Below are 26,443 nucleotides of genomic sequence, written 5' to 3' on the forward strand. Positions count from 1 at the left end.
ATGCATGTAGTCAGAACTTTTAAACCTTGGATCGCTAATATACATAGAAGAATTTGGTGATTTTTCTATAAGTTAACAGAATAGTGTTATGGAATTAAATGGTCAAACTTAAGGCTGTGCAAAGTGTAAAAAAATAGGCACTTAAGGACAGATGGTGCAGTGACTAACATGTGGACAACCAAATATATAAATATTTATATAACAGAAACTGGTCATGTGAGAAGAAACATCAACCAGTATTAGTTGAATTTCAGTAAAACAAATACCATTAGGATCATTCATAGCTCTTGACTCTGCACAGCAAACCATGAGCACTTGCTCTCTTAACGATAACCTTAAAATGGCAGGATGTTCATGATCATCTAAACTGTTGTAAAATGGTCCAGTTACCAAGCGATAAATTTGACCATCACAGGTTCGGCCTGTTCTGCCTTTCCGCTGCTCAGCCTAGAAGAGGTTAAAGTAGTTGTAAGCGTCAGGGTTAAAATAAGTTTTTAAAATGGATAACACCAGTATATTTGTGAGATTAACCTGAGACTTGGAAGCCCATACAAGCCCAGCTGAGTCTGTTTTCCTGATTGGATCCCAATAGACTTGCAATGATCTACAGGAATCAATAACATAAGCCACTCCAGGAATAGTGACAGATGATTCGGCAATGTTTGTCGCCAGTATAACCTGCAATGTGAAGTACAAACGACTCAGAGAAATCGGTTGACAAGATGAAATTGTTCCAATCATGTAAGCATGCATACATCCATGCTAAGTTTTACCTACACATTATTGTTTAATTGCAACATTTATGGTTACTAGGGCCAAGGATCAAATCCCAGGCCTACAGCTATACCGATAAGTTGGAATTGTGCCCTGGTCACTAAAACGTGCAAGGGGAGTGGTGGAGAGAAAAATAAGCTGAACTCATTTGTTTTCAGACGTGGAAACACAGAACTTTTTCTGGCAGGGGGCACTTCGGTGGGCCACATATACTGTGAACGGACACAGCCAATCAAAGTCATCATGTTACAAGATGAATAAAATTAAGAATAAGCAAATAATGATAGTGATATATATAGGAAACAACTCCACAAGTACACCATCTGCATAATATTTCAATTTTGTCACCATGTCCCACTACTGGCACCACATAACTTGCGAGATTATCTTAACAGGTAAAAAATGTTTAACTGAACCAAGGTAATTGCAATAAAACAACGAATACCTTTCGGCAAGACTTTGAGACCTTCATAGTTTGAAGTGCTTCATCAGTGTCAATGCTGCGATGAAGAATGTGCACCTTGGAAACTGATCTAACAGATGACAGACGGATCCACTGCTGCTCCAATGCATAGTATGTAGGAAGGAAAACCAAAATGCTATTTTCAAGGTCTGGATCACTTCGGTGTATGTGCAACAGTAACTCGTGGATAAGTTGATACACATCCGAGTTTAGACCAGCATCAGCGTCAGCATCCTCCCCAGAGCAATACTTTGTTGAAAGTGATTCAGAATTCATCTTGAGAATATCAGCAATCTGACATTGCATCAGGTGACAACAGTAAATAACAGACTAGAAGAGATCCATGTAAAGTACTGATCGTATCAAATAAGGCAAATCACAAACTAGACAATGGAAGGTGACAATTTCAAGGCGAAAGCTCTTACGCCCTTACAAAGAGATCAAACCCTTAAGCCACTAGGGCATAGATTAACATGTCAGACACAAGGTGGCCTGCATGTCAGACAGGGGGTCTTCAATGGAGGGGAGGGGGTAAGGATTTAACCCAAATTCTAATAATAGTTAAATGAACCCAATCTAATTAAATAACTCACAATTGTAACATAATTCATTAATGAGAATGATGCAATGCTACATTCGTTAAATAATACTCCTTTTGTAAAATCCAATGTACATACATATACTCCCTCCATTCCTAAATACCCCCTCCGTCCGGAAATACTTGTCATCAAAATGAATAAAAGGGGATGTATCTAGTTCTAGATACTAGAAGGGGAGTATAAGACAAGAGCAAATAGGAAACAAACTGCAGCATCTTCAGTAACAAGGCACTGTAGATACTAGAAGGTACATTATTAAACTTCCAGAAGAAATTTAGGTAAGATAATATCGACATTTCATGGCATATTAGTAAGCCAAACATTGAGAGCCCAGTTAAACGCTGAAGTCAGCTACAATACATACCTGCTCAAGGTATAGGACTTCTCTCTGAAAAATGCGCGTACGAGGACTGGTTGGAATGGCAATCACTTCAACCCTTTCACCCCTTCCAAGATCTCTAAAGTATTCCTTGTATCTTGTGATATCAGCAGTAGCAGACATTAAAACCAACCTACGTCAAGAGTGACATGACATATCTTAGCAATAAGAAGGAAGTAAGATAATTTTGTAAGGTGGACAGAAATGAAATGTGCCAATGCATGTTATCAGAGTTCTTACCTTAAGTCATTTTTTTTCATCATGAACTGCTTAACACAAGCAAGTACAAGATCAGATTCGACAGACCTTTCATGTATTTCATCAAGAATAATAACCTTATATTTCAATGCAGCAAGGCCCTTATCACGCATTTGCTCCAGTACAACACCAGCTGTTTTGAAAACAATTTTTGACCTGATATAACACAAATGATATATCACAAAATCAACGAACTGGTGAGAAAATCATGAGGTTCAGGTGTGCAAGATACATCAATTAAATATAATGCTACATATACTGGAAGGAGTTAAGTAGGCAAGCACTGAAAATACACTCAATGTGGATATCCTGCGCAGTAATGCCCATGGAGAATGCAGAATGAAGAAGAAAATGAATATAACGATTCATTCATCTGCCTAATATCAGGGACTAAGGAGCCATTGGCTCGCGAATTCAGTGAGAAATTACCTTTTTGAATTGAGATTTGACACATTGGAGTGACCAATATGATATCCAACCTCTTCTCCAACCTGACAGTTGCGAGATTCAGCCACCATTTGAGCAATAGCTACTACAGCAAACCTCCTTGGCTGTGTGCACATAATTGGTTCCAAATTTCCTTCTAGGAGGAACTGGGGAACCATGGAGCTCTTTCCTACAGCAATTTAACGGGTTAAATCCATTAGTGTGACTAAAAATAAAGTTAACATCCTAAAGCAGGATAATGTATGCGAGTAACATAGTCCAATCATACAGAAGTATGATTTCTACATCATTCCTCCATTGTATGTCGGATGAGCATGCGTGCATTCAGAAAAGCCTAAAACCAAACAAAAGCTGTTACATAAAAATGCAAGGAAATTCAGAAAAGAAGAGTCTCCGAAAAGGTAGCGATGAATATAACAGATCTAAATTGCGAGCCTTTTTTTAGTAAAACCCCAAATCTGTTGAGTAAATAGGCAGTTTTTCGATTAAATTAATCCATGAATAAATCATGAGCATGACAGGGACAGCATTGATAACATACTGATTATGATCTAACAGAGCATGTACTACGCATATAGTAGAGAAATCTACGCATACCGCTAGTACTGCTACAACAGAAAGAAACACGAGAGGGATAAGCGATGTATACCCTCCAATCGGCCACGCGGTGGCGGTGGCAGTGACAGCAGCCGCGGCATCCTCGGCGGCCTTCTTGTCGGCCTCGGCTTTCTCAGCGGCGGCACGGTCGGTGTCGGTCGACATGGTGATGATGAAGGTGATGCAGACGTAGATGAACAGAAGCGAGCAGTCGCGTAGTCGCTACCCAAAAACCTAATCGCCCCTCTCCCCGTACAGGATCCGGAGAGGCGTGGTTTCGGAGGCCTGCTCTCCCGTCAACCGTGTACGCGGTGAACGGGACGGAGTCGCCGGCGGCAGCAGCAGCAGAGGAACGACGTGGGCGTGGAGGCGGAGATGCGTTCTGTTTCGTGACGGCTAGGGTTGGCAGCGCCCCACATATATATGTGCGGCCGCGCGTGGAGAGACATGGGCTGAACCCACGTCCAAGTCGGTAGCCCACGATCCGACGTCTCAGATCGTGGCCCCACCTGTCAAAGACTCTCCGTTCCTGACCGGCAAAAAGAAGCGCATAGGAGTGAGCTCGGCTCGGCTCAATCCCGCAACCCGCGGCGCGTCGTGACGAGGCGTGGCGTGGCGAGGCGAGCGGAGGAGGAGGAGTGCGCGAGGGCCTCATCTCTTCTCAAGCTCCAATAGCATGAGGGAGAGAGTCCCTTATAAACCACTCCAACTCTCCTTCCACTTCCAAGGTGGGACTAAACTTCCCACACACCTAGTGCCATATAACCCACATGGGCCCTTAGAGATTTTTCAGAAATTGCAATATGGGCCTAGAGCCCATCTCAGATTTCAGCAATCCCCCACCAGATCTCGAAGGCCCATAGTGTCCTCTGTTCCAAACACTGTTTTGATATACTAGTGTTTCAGTGAAGACCTGTTAAGGTTGAGCTTCACCTAGAGCAAGTAGCTACATTCCTTCACAACTGAACAATGGACTATGCCTTGAATTGTCAGTTTGGCGTAAAGAAGTTTCACCACATGTCTTACTAGTACTGGGCTGCCGAAGGCTGACCCCTCGGGTGGAGCATATAAGTCACACTCCTGGCCTATTCATGAGTTTACTAGAGATCACCCCAATCTCATAGACTGTGACTAGCAGTCGGGCTCACATAGGTGTGTTCCTCCAAAGATCGCTCTGTAGGATAGCATCTTGCTTATACATATAAGCCTTGGAACACATTAAGACAATAGTCATCCTTCCGTACAGTTTCCGAGAGTATTGCATCTCCAACGGAGTGGGTTAGTAAAGTTACTCTCCTCAGTTCACCACTGGCTCGTTTCCCCAGGTCCTACTTCACGGGATCTCCGATCACATAGGTTGGGTTACCACCATGGTAACTCATGTGGGTCTCATACCCATCTCCCTCGATGCACTATCTATCACTACACGTGATAGCCCTTTCGTAAAGGGATCTGCCAGATTCTTAGCCGTATGGACATAGTCCAACGCTATCACTCCGGAGTTTCTTAATTTTCTGACAGCTTTTAATCTCATTCTTATGTGTTTGGTGGACTTCATGTTGTCCTTTGAACTCTTCACCTTGGTGATGACAGTCTGATTGTCACAGTTCATAAGGATAGCCGGAACCGGTTTATCAACCAATGGCAAGTCCATCAAAAGATCTCGAAGCCATCTCGCTTCAACACCAGATGTGTCTAATGCCGTTAATTCTGCTTCCATTGTCGATCTCGTTAAGATCGTTTGCTTGCAAGACTTCCAGGAAACAGCGCCACCTCCAAGAGTAAACATATACCCAGTTGTGGCCTTCATCTCATCAGCATCAGAGATCCAATTCGCATCACTATACCCTTCAAGTACCGACGGGTATCCGGTATAGTGAAGTCCATAGTTCATAGTACCTTTCAAATAGCGCATAACTCTTTCTACAGCATGCCAATGTACATCACCCGGTTTGGAAACAAACCGGCTCAGTTTGCTCACAGCAAACGCGATGTCAGGCCTCGTTGCGCTCGCTAGGTACATCAGTGAACCAATGATTTGAGAGTATCTCAATTGATCTTTAGCCATGCCTTTGGACTTTCGAATCAACACGCTAGGATCATATGGTGTTTGAGATGGTGTGCAGTCCGAATATCCAAAGCGACTCAACACCTTCTCAACATAATGGGATTGCAGAAGTGTGATCCCACCCTCATTATCTCTCAGTAGCTTGATATTCAAGATAACATCAGCCACACCAAGATCCTTCATCTCAAAGTTCTGAGACAGAAAGGACTTAACCTCCTCAATGACTTTGAGGTTGGTTCCGAATATCAGTATGTCATCAACATACAAGCACAGTATAACTCCTTCGCCCCCACCATGGCGATAGTATACACATTTATCAGCCTCATTAACAACGAAACCAACAGATGTCAGAGTTGTATTAAACTTATCATGCCATTGCTTAGGTGCTTGTTTCAGGCCATATAAAGATTTTATCAACCTACACACCTTTCTTTCCTGACCATCTATCACAAAGCCATCAGGCTGTTGCATGTAGATTTCCTCCTTTAGCTCTCCATTTAGAAAAGCCGTCTTAACATCCATCTGATGGACGAGAAGACCGTGTGAGGCCGCCAACGAGAGTAATACTCGAATGGTGGTCAGTCTAGCCACAGGTGAATAAGTATCAAAGAAATCTTCCTCTTCTTGCTGGTCATAGCCCTTGGCCACAAGCCTAGCCTTGTACTTTTCAATCGTACCATCGGGCCTAAGCTTCTTTTTGAACACCCACTTACATCCCAGTGGTTTGCAACCATAGGGACAGTCAGTGATCTCCCATGTCCCGTTAGCCATGATGGAATCCATCTCGCTACGGACCGCATCCTTCCAGTAGTCAGCTTCTGGAGAGGCATACGCTTCTGAAATAGAAGTGGGAGTATCATCCACGAGGTACACGAAGAAATCATCACCAAAGGTCTTTGCAGTCCTTTGTCTCTTGCCCCTACCAAGGGTTTCCTCGTCATCCTCCTCGGGATTTTCATCATGTGTTTGTTCATAATATTCCATAGCGATGGCAGGTTCAGGAGTCTCCTCAGATTCCTGTCTAGAAGTGCTTTGCATATCTCTCATAGGAAAAATATCCTCAAAGAATGTAGCATCCTTAGACTCCATAATTGTACCGATCTTCTGGTCAGGTACCTCAGATTTCACTACTAGAAATCTATAGCCAACGCTGTTCTTAGCGTAGCCCAAATTAATGCAGTCCACGGTCTTATGTCCAAGCTTACGCTTTTTGGGGATCGGCACGTTGACTTTCGCCAAACAGCCCCAAGTGCGCAAGTACGAGAGTGTCGTCCTTCTCTTTGCCCATTTCTCATAGGGAGTGATCTCACTATCCTTTGTCGGAACTTTATTCAGGACATGACATGCCGTCAATATAGCCTCCCCCCACCATGCCTTGGATAAACCCGATGTATCTAACATGGCGTTAACCGAATCAGTTAGAGTACGGTTTTTCCGCTCGGCAACCCCGTTTGACTGGGGTGAATAGGGAGGCGTCCTCTCATGAATAATGCCGTGTTCCGCACAGAAGGAATCAAACTCACTCGAGAAGTACTCTCCACCACGATCTGACCGGACTCGTTTAATTTTCTTTTCAAGTTGATTTTCAACTTCTGCCTTATAGATTTTAAAGTAGTGTAGAGCCTCATCTTTAGTATTTAACAGATACACATAGCAATATCTAGTGGAATCATCTATCAATGTCATGAAGTATCTCTTTCCACCTTTAGTCAACACACCATTCATCTCACAAAGATCAGAATGTATGAGTTCTAATGGTGCCAGGTGTCTCTCCTCCGCGGCCTTATGAGGCTTGCGAGGTTGCTTAGCTTGCACACATGAAAGGCACTTAGAACCTTTGGCTAAAGTGAAACTCAGGATTAAATCCAACTTGGCTAGCCGCGTCATAACACCAAAACTAATGTGACAAAGACGTGAATGCCAAACTTCAGATTCATTAACATTCGAATGAATATGGTTCACGACTTTATTACAAAAATCTGCGAGGGAAAGGCGGAACATCCCTCCGCTCTCATAACCTTTTCCAACAAAGAGTCCATATTTTGTAACAACTAATTTATTAGACTCGAAAACCAACTTAAACCCTTCTCTACATAGAAGGGAGCCACTAACGAGGTTCTTCTTGATGGCGGGGACATGCTGCACGTTCTTCAGCTGCACGATCCTTCCCGAAGTAAACTTCAGATCGACCGTGCCAACACCATGAACAGAAGCACTCGCGCCATTCCCCATCAATACGGACCCGTGGCCTGTGACCTGGTAAGAAGAGAACAATGAAATGTCAGCACACACATGAACACCTGCACCTGTATCCACCCACCAATCGGTAGGCTGAAACACTGAGAAAACAGTAAATAAATTACCGTACCCAGATGCACCATTCTCATTGTTGCTCACAATCATGTTGACAGACTTGGAGTCCTGTCCTGACTTCTTAAACTTGTTTGGGCACTTGTTGGCCCAATGTTCAGCCGAACCACAAGTAAAGCAGCCCTCATCCTTCTTGTTCTTCTTGAAGGTCTTCTTACCCTTCTTCTTAAAGTCAGCAGTCTGTTGGACACCGTTCTTTCCCCTGGGCTTGTGGGAATTGGAGTTCTTCTGATGCACCATATTGGCCACAGAAGTTCCTTCGACCCCTTTTCCGTGCGAGTCCTTTGCCCTTGAGTTCTGCTCAACACTCAGATGGCCAATGACATCCTCCACAGAGAATTCACGCCTCTGATGTTTCAGAGTGGTGGCAAAGTTCCTCCAGGAATTGGGGAGCTTAGCGATTATGCAGCCCGCGACAAATTTGCCCGGTAACTCGCACTTAAGAAGCTCAAGCTCCTTAACAATGCATATTATCTCATGAGCCTGCTCCAATACAGGACGGTTTTCAACCATCTTGTAATCGTGGAACTGCTCTATAATATACATCTCGCTCCCTGCATCGGCAGCCCCGAACTTAGATTCGAGCGCCTCCCACAAGTCCTTGGCAGACCGCATATGTAAATATGCATCAACCAGCTTATCTCCAATCACGCTCAGAACTGCCCCGAGGAACACCACGGTGGCCTCCTTAAACGCCTTCTCCTGTTCAGGAGCAATCGTTCCTGTAGGAGTCACACCGGCGACCCAGAACACGTTCATGGCCGTGAGCCATAAGGTGGTTTTAGTCTGCCAACGCTTAAAGTACGTCCCCGTAAACGGGGACGGTTTCAGTGCAGCAGCAAAACCAGAATTCGAAAAACTCCTACAGAAATTAGGTTTTTGGATTGTTGAGTAAATAGGCAGTTTTTCGATTAAATTAATCCATGAATAAATCATGAGCATGACAGGGACAGCATTGATAACATACTGATTATGATCTAACAGAGCATGTACTACGCATATAGTAGAGAAATCTACGCATACCGCTAGTACTGCTACAACAGAAAGAAACACGAGAGGGATAAGCGATGTATACCCTCCAATCGGCCACGCGGTGGCGGTGGCAGTGACAGCAGCCGCGGCATCCTCGGCGGCCTTCTTGTCGGCCTCGGCTTTCTCAGCGGCGGCACGGTCGGTGTCGGTCGACATGGTGATGATGAAGGTGATGCGGACGTAGATGAACAGAAGCGAGCAGTCGCGTAGTCGCTACCCAAAAACCTAATCGCCCCTCTCCCCGTACAGGATCCGGAGAGGCGTGGTTTCGGAGGCCTGCTCTCCCGTCAACCGTGTACGCGGTGAACGGGACAGAGTCGCCGGCGGCAGCAGCAGCAGTGGAACGACGTGGGCGTGGAGGCGGAGATGCGTTCTGTTTCGTGACGGCTAGGGTTGGCAGCGCCCCACATATATATGTGCGGCCGCGCGTGGAGAGACATGGGCTGAACCCACGTCCAAGTCGGTAGCCCACGATCCGACGTCTCAGATCGTGGCCCCACCTGTCAAAGACTCTCCGTTCCTGACCGGCAAAAAGAAGCGCATAGGAGTGAGCTCGGCTCGGCTCAATCCCGCAACCCGCGGCGCGGCGCGGCGCGGCGCGTCGTGACGAGGCGAGGCGAGCGGAGGAGGAGGAGTGCGCGAGGGCCTCATCTCTTCTCAAGATCCAATAGCATGAGGGAGAGAGTCCCTTATAAACCACTCCAACTCTCCTTCCACTTCCAAGGTGGGACTAAACTTCCCACACACCTAGTGCCATATAACCCACATGGGCCCTTAGAGATTTTTCAGAAATTGCAATATGGGCCTAGAGCCCATCTCAGATTTCAGCAAAATCCAGAAGATTGGTTATTAGAAGGCAGATCCACACTCGCGTCAGAACTCAGAAGAAATCAAAATAAGTAAAAGGAAGAAAAGTTCGGGAGAAAAATTCAAGAACCACCACTCTCCCAAAAACCCTTCCTCCGTCGTCCATCTCTTGCCCTTTCCCCTAAAAAGAGAGAAAGCAAGGCAGAGATCCCCAATGCCGCCATCCAATCAGAGTTGAAACACGCAGTTCCCAATCTGGCAGAAACCCCTGCTCCAACAAACCCCCAATGCCGCCACCCACAATAGACCCAAAACCCCATTAAACAGTAGATGCAAAAAAAAAGGCCGGAAAAAGCAGATGAACAAACAGAGCGGCAGGAAGCAAACAAGGGAATTTGCGGAAATCCAGGCCAAAAATCCGTGGTTTTCGGTTAAAAAAAGGGATAAACCTCCCCCAAACCCCAAATGCCACCAAAAAAATCGAATCACCCAAATGCGAGCGATCGAGGCAGGAAGGAACGTATGTCGAAGGAAAAGCGACTCGATTGTTACCGCATCCGGTGTCCCCAACGATCAGGGTGACGCGGTTCTCCTTGACCTTCTCGACGATCCTGTCGCGGAGAGCCTCCGTGGCGACCGGCGGCCGCCGCCGCCGCGGCGCGTCCTCCTGCTCGACGCCCTGCATGACGGAGGCGGCGGGGAGGTCTCCCCCTCCTCCTCGAGAGAGAGACGGCGGCGGGCGGCGCTGCCTTCCCTTCTTGCACTGCAAGGCTCGCGCCCGCCCTCCGTACCAGTAGTGGGGGGTTGAGTTTCCCTTTTGAAGACACGACAAGTCCGGAGGCAGCGGCACGGCGCATGGACCGGCCCCGAGGAGAGCACGGGGGCGGCGCGTGATTCCGCGGTGCATCAACACCAGGTCCACGCCTGGGTCGTGTCTCCTGCACACGACCTCTGTTGACCCATCGCGATATTTTCCACAGCTGGCGAGCACGAGAAGTCCGCACGAGAAGGACACTGTCAAGCGGGACAGGGGGGGGGGGTCAGCTTCTGTTGACTGGGTGAACGGTGAACAACCTGTATTCAATCGTGGATTATCGGAAAACAACAGTTGCAGGTGTTCCGCAGCTCCCGCCCACGAGTCCGGTCCAGCCGGCCATTCAATCATATTCTCTAGATATATTCACCTATGGTATTTTTTCGCCTAACCAAGACCCGCAAACCAAGCCTCATATGTTTTTTTTAGAATTTTTCATTCATATCACGAATCAGTACAAAGTAGTTGACCCTTACAAGCACACTAAAACGCAAACATGAAGGACCATGAACACCTAGAGTACCCTAAGACAACCATAACACAAGAAGATCTCCGGAGCCCTGTGTTATCGTCCCTGAATCTTGAGAGAAGACCCCTGCAGCAGAAAGATCTGCAACCAGTCGCAAACAGGTCATCATCTTCGACAACGGTACAATTGCCGCCACGCTGCTTCCTCCTTTCTTGACACCAGCACTGAGAGGGCATGTACATCAATCCAACACACCTGCAACAGTCGTCGCCATCTTTGGCTTTGAGTACCGCGAAAAGTGTCCCTTCCGGAAGAAAGAGAACTCGAGTCATCCGACCGGTCCAGCACCGCGGCCGGGTCATCCGCCCGGACAAAGCAGGATCTCCCACCAGCATCAGCGCAGAGGAAGGAGAAGAACAGCAACAGCAAATCATACCAACAAGGAAGAAGAAGGGTCTTCGTCTCCCTGCCTCCATCGCTCATCTGAGGATCCAAACGGCCAGTGCCGATGGACCTCCAACCACCATAGCTCGCGACCTCGACGAGATCCGGTGATCCCCAACACCGTTGGCTCCTGGACGAAGGCAAAAGCCTCGCCTGACCTCGAACGGAGCCCGGAGAAACTTATTTCGACGCGACACCACCGCAACGGCCTCGGCAGCGTCTCTCTCAACCCTAACCCTACCACACACCCACCTAGTGAACAGACCTGAGGTTTCCCCTCCCTCCCGCCGCCGGAGCGGCCGACGGAGAGAGAGGGAACCGGCGGCGTCACCGGCGACGCGCAAGGGATCCCTAGTCGCCTCCTTGATCGCCTTGTTTGGGATGTACATTACCATTCATATCCGGTCCATATGTGGGGTGGATAGAGGGACTCTCGAACACGCCATCACGTCGGATCAACATGTGAGACCCGCACGAAAAAGCTTTGATCCGTCGGAGGAGGTCACTGGTTTGGTGACTGCATTCATGGTGCCACTCTGGCAAGAACCCGACTATTTATTTAACCAAACGGCGAGGGCAAACCCTGGTCGTCCACATTTCCCTCCTTTTCTTCGCGCCTGCGCCGCCACCGAATCACCAGTCTCTTTCCCCTTCTGCTCGGGCCTCCCTGACTGCCATGGTCAGAGAGAAGATAATCCTGCTACAAAATGCTAACGTCCTAGGGCCGGGCGGAGATCGTGTGGGAGATGTGTGCCGTCGAGGAATGTCATGCCACTGAGGCACACCACAAGACGAAGGCAAACATGTTGATTAGCGTGCAGAGAAGGACGAGGCGCAGGCGCAGTGAGAGGTCGAGGTGCCGGAAGACAAGGATGAGGCGGCATGGAGGTTGAGCCCGACGATTTTGGGCGGAGGTGTGATGGGGTGGTCGAGCAAGCGGGGAATGCCTCGTACGTGACGTTGGTCGCCGATTGCAAACTCATAGCCGAGAACCTAGACTCGGTCCAGTATGAGCAGAAGATGGTGGAGAACCGCCGCCTTACCTACCTCGCTGATGTGGAGCGGAAGCTTCTCTTCACGGACGAGGACGATGAGGAGGAGGCCCCGGAGCATCGCTAGTGGCCTCGGTAATGGGGTATTTGATATCTCCGATGATGAGTAGGATTAGAGTAGTTTGCTTCATGCATTACGATTACCTAGATATAATGGGCATTGCATGGAGTAGTACGAAAATGGGGGTTTTAAAATGAAAGTGTGGTTGCAATGGTGGACAAATGAGGGGTGATTGGGTCCTATCCATGGACTTATAGGGGGGGGTCATATTTTGTCAAGGGTAGTTGTACCCCCAACTCTAAAATTATGCACTCAAGTTACAAAAAATCAGTTCGGCTCTAGGGAGCATTTGTCCCCAAGCGCCAATTTTATTTTTCCAAATGTGGGGAAAATACAAAAACTTTTAGACCTAAATTTTATCCCTAAACTTTTTGGGAGGAAACATAAATATTTCAACATGTGCAAAGAAAAAAAACAAGATTTTTTAGGGTAAGCATCTACTTTATTTAAGCAAAGTCTGAGACTTCGTCCATGATTACACTTAGAATACAATCCGGAGGTGACGACCGCCAAACCATACACACTCCATCACCTACAGCTAGTCTAGCTAGGGTGTGAGCAGCCTTATTTGCTGATCTTCTTCTCCAAGTAACCTTGCAATCCTGCCAGCAACACATTAGTGACTTAATGTCCTCCACAATAGTGCCCACCATCGAAAGGTTTCTCTTCGCGTCGTTGATCATGCACACGACCTCTTTGCTATCCATCTCCACATGTAGCCTCTGAAAGTGAAGTTCCCGCCCAAGCTGCAAGGCTTTTCGACATGCCATAAGCTCTGCCACTTCGGGTTTTGTCACTTGAGGAAAGAGATGAGCGAGGGCACCATGAAAGGCTCCTGCGTGGTCGCGAAAGACAACCCCGCCACCTCCATCACCCGAGCTCCTGCCCACCGCTCCATCCACATTCGCCTTGGTCCATCCTTGCTCCGGCGGACACCACTGTCCACAGGAGGCGCTGATGAGGACCGAAGCTTCTTTGGCACCGCATTACTCCACTCGTCCATGAAGCGGGAGACCGACGCAGCAACCTCAATTGCATCTTGGATCTGGACGCCATCCCTCGTAGCATTGCTAGCCAGCCACAGATCATAAGCTCCCTGAAAAAACATCTCTTTCTGCTCCTCCTGCGCCTCACCTATCCAGGACCGAAGCCACCGTCCCAGTGCATGGTTTGATTCAATCTCTTCATGCGGGACCAAAGCATGAATGCTCCTTTTCTTAGCTAGTTCTTGCCAAAAAACCTTCAAGTGTGGACAGCCCCGGAAGCGGTGGACCAGTGTCTCTTCCCTCCCACACGCCGCGTAGAAAACGCCCGGCTTAATGCGCCGGCGATGCAACTCTAACCAAGTGGCCAGCCCATTAGACAGGAGTCTCCATACATGAATTTTAACTTTATATGAGACACGGGTATTCCACAAAGCCAGCCAATTCCTGTGAGTGTGTACTGACGACGAACCTCCTGGTCGGCCAGCTCTCGCACGCCGTATATTCATAGCAAGATGGTAGGCAGAACAAACGGTGAACTCCCCGGATTTTGTAAAGTTCCAAGCTAGGAGATCACGAGCCCCATGCCAGCCACCGGAATTTGCTTAATATCCTCAACATCATCAGCAGAAAACATTGCATCAACAGTTGCATGATCCCAGCCATCACCACCTTCCGAGAGCAGGTCCGCCACCCTAGTGATTCCATGCATGAATATTTGTCCTAGTGGCCGCATGGAACCCTTTCGAGGAATCCAGTTATCGTGGTGAATTAAGATATCAGCCCCATCTCCAACACGCCAAACCAGCCCCTCTTTCAACAAGTCACGATAAAAAAGGATACTCCGAAAGGTGTATGATCCGTTTGAGGGGCACGTAGCCTGCATGATGGAGGAATCCTTATAGTATCATGCTCGTAGAAGCCTGGTGACGAGCGAGTCAAGCTCTTGCAGAAGCCTCCATGCTTTCTTAGCTAACAAAGCTTGGTTGAAAGCCTCAAAATTCCTGAAGCCCATGCCACCATCTCATTTTGGAAGACACATCTTATCCCATGCTACCCAATGAACTTTGTTCTCACCATGAGTTGACCCCCACCAGAAGTTAGAAGAGATCGTAGTCAGGTTCCGACACATTTTCTTTGAGAGTTGAAAACAACTCATGGTGAAAGTTGGTGTAGCTTGCAGCCCAGACTTCGCAAGAACTTCTTTGGCCGCTTTCGAGAGCCCTTGTCCTTTCCATCCCAAGATCTTGCCCGAGCACTCTCCCTCACAGGCTTGAAAGTACCATCTTTTGATCTTCCCACCACAGTTGGTAGGCCCAAATACTTCTCACTGAGTGCTTCAGATGTAATACCAATGATCCCCTTTAACATGGCCTTTTTATTCTCAGCACATCCTTTACCAAAGAAGATAGATGACTTTTGTAAGTTGACCCGTTGCCCAGAAGCTTACTCATAGCACTGAAGGATATCTCTAAGAGTCTCCAAATTATCATGTGATCCCTCCAAGAAAACAATGTTGTCATCCGCAAATAACAGGTGAGACACATGGGGGGCAGTGCTCCCAAATGACACTCCTCTAATCCTCCTTTCCTGTTGAGCTTTCTTCAAGAGTACAGAAAAACCTTCAACACAGAAAAGAAAGAGGTAGGGAGACAAAGGGTCCCCCTGCCTAAGCCCTCTTGATGGCAAAAATAGATCAGAGAGACCCCCATTGAGCTTAACAGAAAATCTGGTGGTACGAACACACCTCATGATCATGTCAACCCAAACCTGGTCAAAACCAAACTTCTGCATAACTTCTTCCAAGAAGGTCCACTCCACATGATCATACGCTTTCATCATGTCTAACTTTACAGCACAAAGAGGTTTTTCCCTCTTCCGGTCTCTGATTGCATGTACACATTCATACGCCACTAAGACATTGTCCGTGATAAGCCTCCCCGGGACAAACATGCTTTGCTCCTCAGAAATCATGGCTGGTAAAATACCCTTAAGCCGATTTGCCAACACCTTCGCTGCAATCTTATAAAGCACGTTACATAGGCTAATAGGACGAAACTGGGTTAACAACTCCGGAGAACTCACCTTGGGGATCATGACAATGACAGTATCATTAAAGGTCTCCGGGGTTGCACCACCTGCAAGGAAGTCACGAACAGCAACACAAACATCTCCTTTCTGCAAAGACCAGTGTCTCTGATAGAACATAGCGGGCAAGCCGTCTGGCCCCGGGGCTTTGGTAGCTCCCATCTGGAAAAGAGCACACTCAATCTCCTCATCAGTTATTGGCGCAGTCAGCTTAGTGTTCATCTCAGTAGTAACCACTTCCTCCATCAGCCCTAGAACCGCGTCAGCTCCCGATGAGCCCTCTGAGCTGGACAGGTTGGCATAGAAGGCCACAGCCATAGCCCTCATCTCCACATCAGTAGTACACCTGCTGCCATCCGTCCGTTTAAGAGCACGGACAGTGTTCTTCCTCTTCCGATGCGTAGCTTGGTTCTGAAAATACCTTGTATTTTGATCCCCTTCATGCAGCCACCCTACACGAGAGCGTTGCTTGTACATAATCTCCTCATGCTCGTACAGTTCTTGGAGCTGACCCTCCAAATCCCGCACCTCTAGTGAGGTACCAGAGACAAGAGCCCTTTGTTTAACATCTTCAAGATCTAGCTTCAACTTTTTTATTTGACGCCGGACCGACCCAAAGACCGTCCGGCCCCAGTGTTGAATTTCAGTAGTCATCACTTGCAGCTTTTCACCCATCCTCATCGCTCCCTGCTCCCCAGAGGCCGCATTATTCCATGCAGGGGTGACCATCGCTTCATAGCTCTCATGTCTAGCCCACATCTCTTCATACATAAACCTCCTTGGGGTACCCAAATTAGCATCAAGAGCCGTCTCCTGAGCTCTAGCAACAATTGCATTGTGGTCCGACTCTTCTGTAATTATATGTTCAATTCTCGTGTCAGGAAACATTTGAAGGAAGCCATCATTGCACATTGCCCTGTCCAAGTGAACCTGGATGTTAGCCGAGCCATCCCTTTTGTTGTCCTAAGTATAAGGATACCCAAAGAAGCCTAGGTCAGCTAGACCACAATCAGCCAGGCAGTCCCTGAACTTGTCCATTTGTGTAAAGCTTCGCAAATTACCCCCTTGTTGTTCAGTCAGGAGAAGCGCTTCATTGAAATCCCCAAGATAGATCCATGGTTGGTCATCTTGTCTTCTCAGATACTGAAGGGCCTCCCAAGATTTCTCTCTTAGCTCCGTGTGCGGCTCGCCGTAGAATCCAGTGATTCTGAATGCCTTGCCGTCAAAAACAACAGTTGCATCAATAAAATATTGACACCAGGGTCTAACAGTAACTTGAACATTGTCACGCCACCAAAGAGTTATGCCCCCACTTTTACCACAACAATCAACCGCAACCCCATCTCTACAACCAAGACTCCACTTGATCTTCTCCATTGCCCGCGCTCTCTTCTTTGTCTCACACAAAAACACCACCGCTGGGTTGTATGACCTAATCAGGTCTCTGAGTTCGCCTACTGTCGAGTCCAACCCCAGTCCTCGACAGTTCCAGGCTAGGATATTCATTGCTCTCGGCGGCCCCGTCTCGCTGGGTCCGCCGCTTCATCATAGTGTTCTGAGATACGGTCAAACACGGACGCTGTTTTGCGTCTTGTCTTGCGAACGAAAGTATCATTAGCTGCATACCTGTCCTGATCCCCTTTTGCAACCCATACCTGCTTGGTCCCACTTTTGCGACTATCAGATCCAACATGAGAACTAGAGGAGCCGCCAATCTGAGGCTCCCCCTCATTGCGATACTTCCTGACATAGTAGCCCTTGCGCCTCTGTCTATCCTCATGCATAGGATAATTCTCATGCATATCGGGTCGCCCATGCATAACGGGTCCATCGTTTCTTGTTTCTTTCTCCGGCGCCCTGTGGCCCGAAACCCTAGCATCCCCATAGCCGTCAGCATACTCTCTATTATGTCCTTTTTCCCATCTGTCCTCATATGCGTCGCGACCAGTAGGCCAGTGCCTCTGGTGACTCTGCTCAACCAGCTTGTCACGCAATCTATCTTCTCTCCTCAGCTCCAACCCTTGCCTCAGGTCACCCCTGAAATGACTAGGAGCAAATTCATCCACTATGGTATCCGAGTTTTTGCCTGAGCCCCCACCAGTGTGGTACTCAGCAAAACCCCCAAAGTCTTTGGCTAGGTTTCTCTTTGTGGGTATATCTCTGGTCTTCGGACGATCAGCTCCAAACGAGCTAGTTTGACTGTTTGAACTACTAGCCGCTGCACTAGTCGAACCCTCTTTCCCTGTCATGTTCCTTCCTGGCGAAGCACGCAACCACTCTCCCCATTGAATCGAGGAGTCCACTAGAGGGTCACACACTCCACCAACATGCACAAGCCTGCCCCAGTCGAAGCAAAAATGAGGAATCTTTTCATAGTGGAAATCAAACCAAACGCCTTCTGTATCATCCTTCGACTTCTTCAAATTGAAACATCTGATCAGAGGCTCAAAAACAGATATTGAAACTCTGATACGCATATTCTGGCCTCTAGCAATCCCATCTCTATCAGTATCCACCTTCACAGCTGATCCCAGCTAGTTACCTAGCGCCTTGCCAAACACTTCTGTCCTTTTGTCCGGAGGCAGATCACTGACCCTAACCCACATATCAATCCGGTCGAACACCATCTCAGACGGCCTCACTTTCCCTTCGTAATCTTTCATGATTAGCATGTTGAAATCAAATTGCCATGGTGCATTTTGAAGAACGTGCCTCCAATCTCCCTCACATCCGAAGTGGACTACAAATATGTTGGATCCCATGTCCTAAAACTTTGCCTCCTTATGCAGTCCCCAGGCTCGCAGTAGAATACGCTCAAGAGCAGACTTTTTCAGAGGTTTTGATGAGCATACCTTCCCAACCGCAGACCACCTGGATTCCATAGGGTGAGCCTGATCCTCTTCCTCAAAAACGATGCCATCAGCTTCTTTATCCAAGAGAACCATCCCCCCAAGCCTTGCTGGGAGAATCGCTGCAGGATCCGGGGTCTTGCTCTCCACCGGAGACTTAGATAGCCCCCGGCTAGCAGAACCAGCCGTCTTCTTCGTCGGCGTGACAGCCGCCGCCGCCGCCAACTTCAAAGCCATGGTCGCCGATGTCCCCTCCTGCGCCGCAGCCTTTCCCTTCACCCACTCCGCCATCAGCCCCACATGAGGCAGATAGCAGCACGCCGACCCTGCGACCAGAGAGCATTGATTTTTGGCATTTTCTTACCACTAGATATTTTTTAATGGACAAAACATTACGTTGCCATTCTATTTCGTCTGAAAATCTTCAAGCACGCTTTTTTTGAGCCGAAACCGTAGAACAATCGTTCTATGGTAATTTTCATTAATATATCATAAATTTACAAAAAAAATACAAGTCCATCCTAGACCCTCAACCAAGGCCGGTTTTATGAAACATCGCAGATATTACAAATAGAGAGCTATCCAATTACTGATCATCGTGGCCTTTTCATGCTTTGCTCTAAGAGTAGTGATCTCTAGACTTTCCTTGAGGTAGAATTTCCAAGTACCTAGATGGATTGGTGCCTGCCTAAAGATCTTATCATTCCTGGTAAGCCAGATGCTCCAACAACCTAAAATCACAATTTCCATAGCAATATTTGTCGGCAGCTGATCCAGCGTGAGAAGTATTTCATCATATGTAGAAATGCCTTTGACTTTGGAGGGAGTAAGAATATTCCAACATGTCCATGCAAATGGGTAATCCCAAAAAAGGTGCAGAGAAGTCTCCTTAGTGCCATCCCCGCATAGGGCACAATTGTAACTCTCGAGATACATGCTTCTGCGTTGTAGCATGTTTCTGGTACTGATCCTATCATGAAGAAGGAGCCAGAAGAAGATTTTATGTCTGAGTCTACACGCCGAACTCCAGAGCTTCTTGAAAATGATGTGAGTTGTGCTTGGTCCCATGATCACTTTGTATAATTTCATAGATGAAAACTTGGTAGAGGTAGTACCAGAAAACCAGTAGTCTCTTTCAGCTGAGTCTGATCTATTCATGATGATCCCTTCAATGACATTGAACTGATTAAAAGCTTCTAGGGATAAAGGACGGTGGAACAACTGGCTGAGGTCATCAAGCTGGTAAACATTTCCAAGTGTGATTTCTTTGTTGATTGCAAATGAGAATAGTTCTGGATATTGTGTTTGCAAAGGGGTGTTTTGCCAATTGTCTGCCCAAAGCTTAATTGTATCCCTAGTCCCAGCTTTACAAGTATGAAGGAGCCTGAAAGTGGAAGAAGTTTGAGTATTGCTTTCCACCAGAAAGATCCAATCATTCTCTCATTGGGCAAAGAGTGTTGATAATAAGACTCCCAGATAATATTCACCCATGGAATGTCAGCTCTATTGAAGAACTTGTATAAGGACTTCATCATCATCGTTTTATTATGGGTGTGCAAGTCAAGAACACCTAGCCCTCCATGTGATTTAGGCTTGCAGACTTGTTCCCATGATATAAGTGCAGCACCTCTGTCCCGAGTAGCATACTTCCTCCAGAAACAGTTCATGAGGTAGGAGTTGATTTGCTTGATCACAGTCTTAGGAATCATGAGTGTGCACATGAAGAAAGTAGGCATACTGGTGAACACTGACTTAATGAGAGTAAGTTTGTCACCAGAGGAAAGCAAGATGGAGCAGCCTAACAGTCTGGTTTCAATTCTCTTTAGTAGAGGCACAAAATCTTCAATTCTTGGTTTGGCAGTGCAGAGGGGCAGACCAAGGTATTTGTGAGGGAGAGTACCAATATTACAACCCAGCAGAGTGGATAACTGTTGCATCTTCTCAGGAGGAGTGTTGATGGATATCAAAGTGGATTTAGAGTAGTTAATCTTGAGCCCAGTGTATTCAGCATAAAAGTTGAGTAAATGTTTGATTTGTTGAGCTTGTTTAATGTCTGCCTAAGCCAGCAGAATGGTGTCATCTGCATACTGAATAACATGGAAGTCTAGGCTTGAGGTGTGCCTTAATGGTGAGCTGATAATAGAATTGCGCATGGCTTCATTAAGCATTGACTATAGAATATCAGCAACAATGACAAATATCAATGGAGAGAGAGGATCTCCTTGTCTCACACCTTTTTTACAGACAAATTGTTTGCCAGGGATCCCATTGAGCAGGACTGAAGAAAAACCAGAACCATAAATCATCTTAATCCATTGTATCCATTTGTGTCCAAAACCTTTAGCCTGAAGGACTTGAATAATAGTATCATGGCTTAGCATATCAAAAGCCTTCTCAAAATCCAATTTTAAAAGGAAAAGCTCTTCTCTGCTTTGGAAACACCAATGCACATACTCATAAGCCCAGGCCAAGCAATCTTGAATGCAGCTATTGTTCAGAAAACCATATTGATTCTTATGCACTAGATTTTAAATTTATCTTCAAGCACGCTTCAAACACGCTTCAAACACTAACATGAACATCTAGAAAATACAGAGTTTTTAAATTTATTATTCATGCAGGAGCAAAATTCTCCCGAGAGCCAAAGCACCATGCCCAGTTGCGAATATTGGTGTTGTCAAAGTCCATGGAGAAACCAGTCCAATAATGAGGTCACGATCGATCTCAAAGAAACCACCTCAGTAGGATGGGAAGGAAAATGTATACTCTTGACAATATACCGGATGCATGAAGAAGGTGGAATGCGCAACAAGATGTGGTATTGTGGTTGGATGGTCATGTGTAGGTTGTGATGATAAGGCTCACTTGAAGTAATCCAAGTGTTGAACATGGTCGCTGTATGTTATACCTGAATGTGTCCAAAAAACAAAAATTATTCCTGATATTCGTTTTCGTGTTTGAATAGATAACGTACACAATGCGTAGAGGCTAGAGCAACACGGGTCACAACTCACAAGTCTTGGCAAGTTGGCATCGGAAAAGAAGATGTGGCAACCAGACATGCCTTGACCGTTGAACCCAAAAGATAGTTGGACGAGTCTGGTGTCCTCCATGCTGCACGCAATGTCAGGTGCAACAGCAGTTGCCAGTCTACAAAGGCCTGTAGCTGTAGTAGTGGCAGGGGGCAGGAGTAGTGTACAGTGTAGTTTATATATTTGTGTGGTTGGACAGGAGAAGCCGCGTGTTGTCCACCTCTCGCCTGGTTGTAGTACTATGTTGGTTCCGCTTCTGCAGTTCCGGCGCAATTGTTCTGAACTATGCATGACTGTCATTATGATTTCTCTTATACAGTACTAGTTGAAGGAAACAAGTTGGGACGACCAAATTGAGAGAGCTACTAGCTCCCTGTCATGTGTTGATCTTGTTATAAGTCGAATATACGGCTCACTTGAAGAAGGCTATCTTGGTTTTGTTTTTTTAACCGGAAGGAAGCTTTATTATTGGCAAAAGGACAAATGAGAAAAAATTAAAGCACCAAATCTCAAGCACAGGCTCAGCGCCAGCTTCGGCAGCGTTAGCAAGCAGGGGACGTTGATGGCCGCTCCCCAAGCTTTTTTTGCCACGTGCAGTTGGGCATGGGGTACTGTATTTCTTTGTTGTTTTGCCCCCCTCTGTCGAAACCTAAACGGAATGAGAGTATGATTTTGAGTCCGCTCAATTCAGTCGTTTCTCTGCAACGGTAATCTCAATCCCTACTACTATAAGAGAATCTCTAGTAGAGCTGTCAGATTTCGGATTCCGGCAAACCCTTGAGGCGAACACTAGGATGCGCACGAAGATTTCCCCCCTCTTTAGCTCGCACACTCAACAATCTCACAGCCTAGTTTGACGGACCCAACGAACATAAGACACAAGATTTATACTGGTTTGGGCCACCGTTGTGGTGTAATACCCTACTTCAGTGTGGTGTGGTGGATTGCCTCTTGGGCTGAGAATGAACAGTTACAAGGAAAAAACAGCCTCCTGAGGAGAGGTGTTCTTGTGCTTGATGAACTTGTGCGAGGCTATGGATGGAATGGCTCCGATTCAAGATGAGATCCAAGATGAGATGCCTAGCTATGGTGGTGGCTAGTCATATTTATAGAGGACCTGGTCCTCTTTCCAAATATTGAGCGGGAAGAGATCCCACAATGGCCAATTTGAAGGGGACAACTAGTACAAGCTATCCTAACAAAAGTAGTCTTCGCCTACTAAAGGCTCTGGTGGTGACGTCGTCTTGGGCTCCATGGTGACCTCCGTCCTGCCGTCCTGCTGATCTTGGTCTTCTTGCACCGATATGGAAATTTTTGACCGATGCCTCAGAACTCCTCGCCTGCGCTTGCCTCCTTAACACCAAAGAGGGAACGAGGACACTGTGCTCACTGGCGCCTGCCTAGTCTTGATCGTCATGGTTTACGTCACTGGAACCTCGCGAGGTTCGCCTTGCCTTGATCTCTCTGCCCCTCATGAGCCAGCCTGGCGAGGCCGCCCCTGAGGAGGTCTTGCCTCGTCCGCCTCGTGAGGCTTGGCCCCTCGCGAGGGTCTTGGGTGTTTGCTGGTGAAGATGGGCCGTACGAGGCCACTGGAGGAGCCACGTTGCGGGCCGCAGGCAGGCAATTCTGGGGACCCCCGTTCCCAGAACGCCGACAGTAGCCCCCGGGCCCAAGGCGCGCCCGGGCTTGGCTTCGAGGCGAAGCCAAAGGGCAAGTGCGGAGCGCCGCATGCCCCAACAGCCTGCGGCCCTGGTCGACGCGTGGCGACTGATTAGACTTGGGCGTCTCCGCTTCCCCATACAGCCTCAACAACTGCCCAACTTGACGGGTCCTTGCTGCATGCAGAAAAGATCATTATTACCTTGGATCGTGGAGGCCGGCGGTTGGCCTCCCCTTGGCTATAAATGGGAAGTGGGGGTGGAGCCCCCATCACCCGTCTCTTCCTTGCTTCTCCTGCTTCTTCTCCTTCCTTGCTCCACTCCTTGCTGGTGCGGTCATGGCGCCGATACGGAGGTTCTCAACCGCAGAGAAGGGCAAGACTTCCCTCAACGAGCCCGAGCTGCTCCCACCGAAGAAGAGGAGGTCCCATCGTCGCGAGATGGTCATGAGGCCGGTGGTGTCGTGGCCGTGGTATGAGAGGCCACCTCCTGGGTACCCATTGCCCTTGTACGCTCGCGTCGAGGGCCCCGGAGGAAGGGGCGATGAGCGTCGCTGCCCGCGCCAGGGCCATGGTTGCCGTGCCATGGTGCCACACGCCGTTGCCCGAGGAGTGCACGTCGTGGACTCATCGCGTGAATTTGTGCTGTGGGCGACGATGCCTCCAAGCACTTGGATTCGCTTCCCGCAGTTCTTCGCCGCCGAGATGCCGTCGAGGGGCCCCCTCGAGCTTTGGCTGCAGCACGCCGACTGCGATGCCCCAGCAACTAGAGCGGAAGTTGAAGCCGTCACCTCCGGGAGGATCTTCATGACTCGAGGCTGGGGAGAGGTCGCCCGAGCCTGCCGCGCGAACGGCGCCCTCGCCATCCACTTCGAGTATGACAGCGCCTCCACGTTGTTCTTCAAGGTCTTTGATGAGGAAGGCCGCCGCTTGGAGTGCTGCCCTGAAGGGGGTCGCCAGGACGGCGTAGCGCCGGGCACCGGGCCTGCTGCTGGCCTCGCCCGCAGCTCCTCCAGCGACAGCGGTGACTCCTAGTGGTCCAGCGACTCTCCCGAGATCGTGGAGTCTCCGAAGACAAGCGATGACAACTACGTGCCCCCGAGCTCTCGTCAGGCCCGGAGCAAGGTTGCCGCGTCTGGCCGCCGCCGCCATTGATCTGGATGGGGTTGGCACCGGCCTTCCGTGGCCCACTATTGATGATGGCGTCACCGACGCATGTAGACAGAGCTCCTAGGAATTCCCTTCCTTTTGTTCCCTGCGAGGAATCGAAACAGACCCCGCGGGGGTGTGTAAAGCGTCCGTAATGCCTTTTGTTGATATCATCCTTATTGTGAAAATTTGCGAGCACATGTCCTGCTGAGGCTCGGTCTCTCCCTTTCCAATCCCGCAGTAGCTTGGTGCTCTATGCTGACAGATCCCGGTCCCCAGGTAGGCTGCAGCCGTCACTGGTATGCCAGGTCGCGATGCCGTGGTCAAGGCTAGGAGGTGAGCGGCCCAAGGTCCAGTAAGAGCTCCTGAGGCGCGATGCTCAAGAGGTCCCTTTTAGCGTGCAAGCAGCTACCCGAGGATGGGAAAGGGATGCGATGTTGCCACAGCAGGGCAGTGAAAAGGCGAGAATCTTATGTCGTGGCGCTGGGTCGGTCCAGGTACAAGACTTATCTTGGCATTCTGGAGCCGGCTTCCCGTGCCACACCAGACTTGGGTGTCGGCTGCTGCTAGGTAGCTAGGTTAGGCCCGTGTGGGCCTCCCCCTCTTCTCCATGTTCTTCCTGGTGCTCTACGTCCTTAGGTCCCGGCCCTCGAGCGAGCTCAGCCACCGCTGGTATGCCAGGTCGCGATGCCATGGTCAAGGCCAGGGGGTGAGGGCTGGAGAGCCAGTAAGAGCTACTGAGGCGCGATGCTCAGGAGCCCCCCTTTTAATGTGCAAGCGAATTGCATGGGAGAAGAGAGAGAGAGTCCGCGATACCGCCCGCTGTAGTTCCCAGGAAGTTCCTGCAGGTCAGCGCGAGGAGGGGAACAAATCGCCGCGGTGATCGCCCGTCTGTTGCTGGCTTGTGGGAGGGGACTCCCTACTGCAGAGAGCCCCCGGGGCGTGTACAGCCCCGCCCTGGCATGTGGCTTGCACGGCAGGGTTAGGCAAGGTGTATTTGGGTGCTCGTGAGCCAGCACGGGACTCACGAGGCCCTACCTCAAGGCGGGTTGCGCCTGGTATTGATTCTTGATGGCGGTGGTGTTCCTGCGAGATGGTTAGACAACCTGTGCTGAAAGGATTTCCTGAGGCTATCGCATGAGAAGGCCAAGCACCAACGACCCCAGGAGGTGACGTGAACGGGGTCGGCCCGCCAGACAGAGCTCATCCGTTGGATTTATCGACGCTGCAGGGACGGGCCCGAGCACAGACGCCGTGCCTAGCCTTCTAATGTGAAGGATCCTGAAGAAAGACAATCGGTGCACGACTCCCATGGTAGGTGACAATCGAGCAGGTGATATCCATAGGTAGATTATGCATGAAAAGCAACTAGCTTAGGTAAATGCGAGAATGATACATGCCACTGGGTTGGACCCGAGCGGCCTGGGGTTAATATTGCCTGTGGGGCGCTCCGAGCAGAGTGAACTGAAGATGCAAGCAGATACATGCCGCAGGGACAGACCCACGTGGCCTGGGGATGATGCAGCCTAGGGGGCACTCCCAGCTAAATGAACCTGGAAAGATGTCACCTGGTTTGGTTGCCGAAGGAGTGTTGGGGTAGCTGAAGACGCATAGCGAAGAAGTCGCTCCTCATGAGTAGTCGAGGCCCTGAGCTTCGGGAGGCTTGGGCGGCCTCCGGAGGACCGTCTCCATCTCTGCCAGGACTGCGTGATGCATGTCCTCCTGACCTGCCATGACGCTCCGCAGGTTGCGCTGGAAGGCGGCAGCCACGCTCGGCAGGCCGAGCGGCATGCGAACATAGCTATGAGGCGGGCCCTCACACCGGCCTGTACGCGAAGGCCAAAAGCGCTCCTGAGATGCGACCTGGTTGAGCCCTGGGATGTCGATGCAGATGCGCAGCTCACCACCCTCGTCTGGGTGGAGAGCAACGCCAGGTGGGCGGCGGTCACCGTGTATTGTTCTTGCTTCCTGAAGCTCCTGAGATGCCTTGGTGATGAACTCCAGAGCGCCGGGCGCTCCTCGCCCGGTGTCCTCCTGAGGGAAACATGCCG

The 26,443-nt window shown here is 48.8% G+C and overlaps 1 protein-coding gene across 1 annotated transcript in view; it reads right to left on the minus strand.

Moving 5' to 3' along the window:
- LOC119267864 (zinc finger CCCH domain-containing protein 4-like) overlaps positions 1 to 10,592 on the minus strand; it is a 15,219-nt gene extending 4,627 nt beyond the window's left edge. Inside the window, exons 1-7 of the mRNA XM_037549300.1 lie at positions 10,347 to 10,592; positions 2,903 to 3,089; positions 2,456 to 2,629; positions 2,201 to 2,348; positions 1,220 to 1,531; positions 532 to 678; positions 267 to 447 (exon numbers count right to left, since the gene is read on the minus strand). Coding sequence (XP_037405197.1) covers positions 267 to 447; positions 532 to 678; positions 1,220 to 1,531; positions 2,201 to 2,348; positions 2,456 to 2,629; positions 2,903 to 3,089; positions 10,347 to 10,479 — 1,282 coding nt within the window. The 5' untranslated portion in view covers positions 10,480 to 10,592. The remainder of the gene's footprint in view (positions 1 to 266; positions 448 to 531; positions 679 to 1,219; positions 1,532 to 2,200; positions 2,349 to 2,455; positions 2,630 to 2,902; positions 3,090 to 10,346) is intronic.
- Between the last annotated feature and the right edge of the window lie 15,851 nt (positions 10,593 to 26,443).

The sequence above is a fragment of the Triticum dicoccoides genome, chromosome 3A, assembly GCF_002162155.2.
Source record: "Triticum dicoccoides isolate Atlit2015 ecotype Zavitan chromosome 3A, WEW_v2.0, whole genome shotgun sequence".
Lineage (NCBI taxonomy): Eukaryota > Viridiplantae > Streptophyta > Magnoliopsida > Poales > Poaceae > Triticum > Triticum dicoccoides.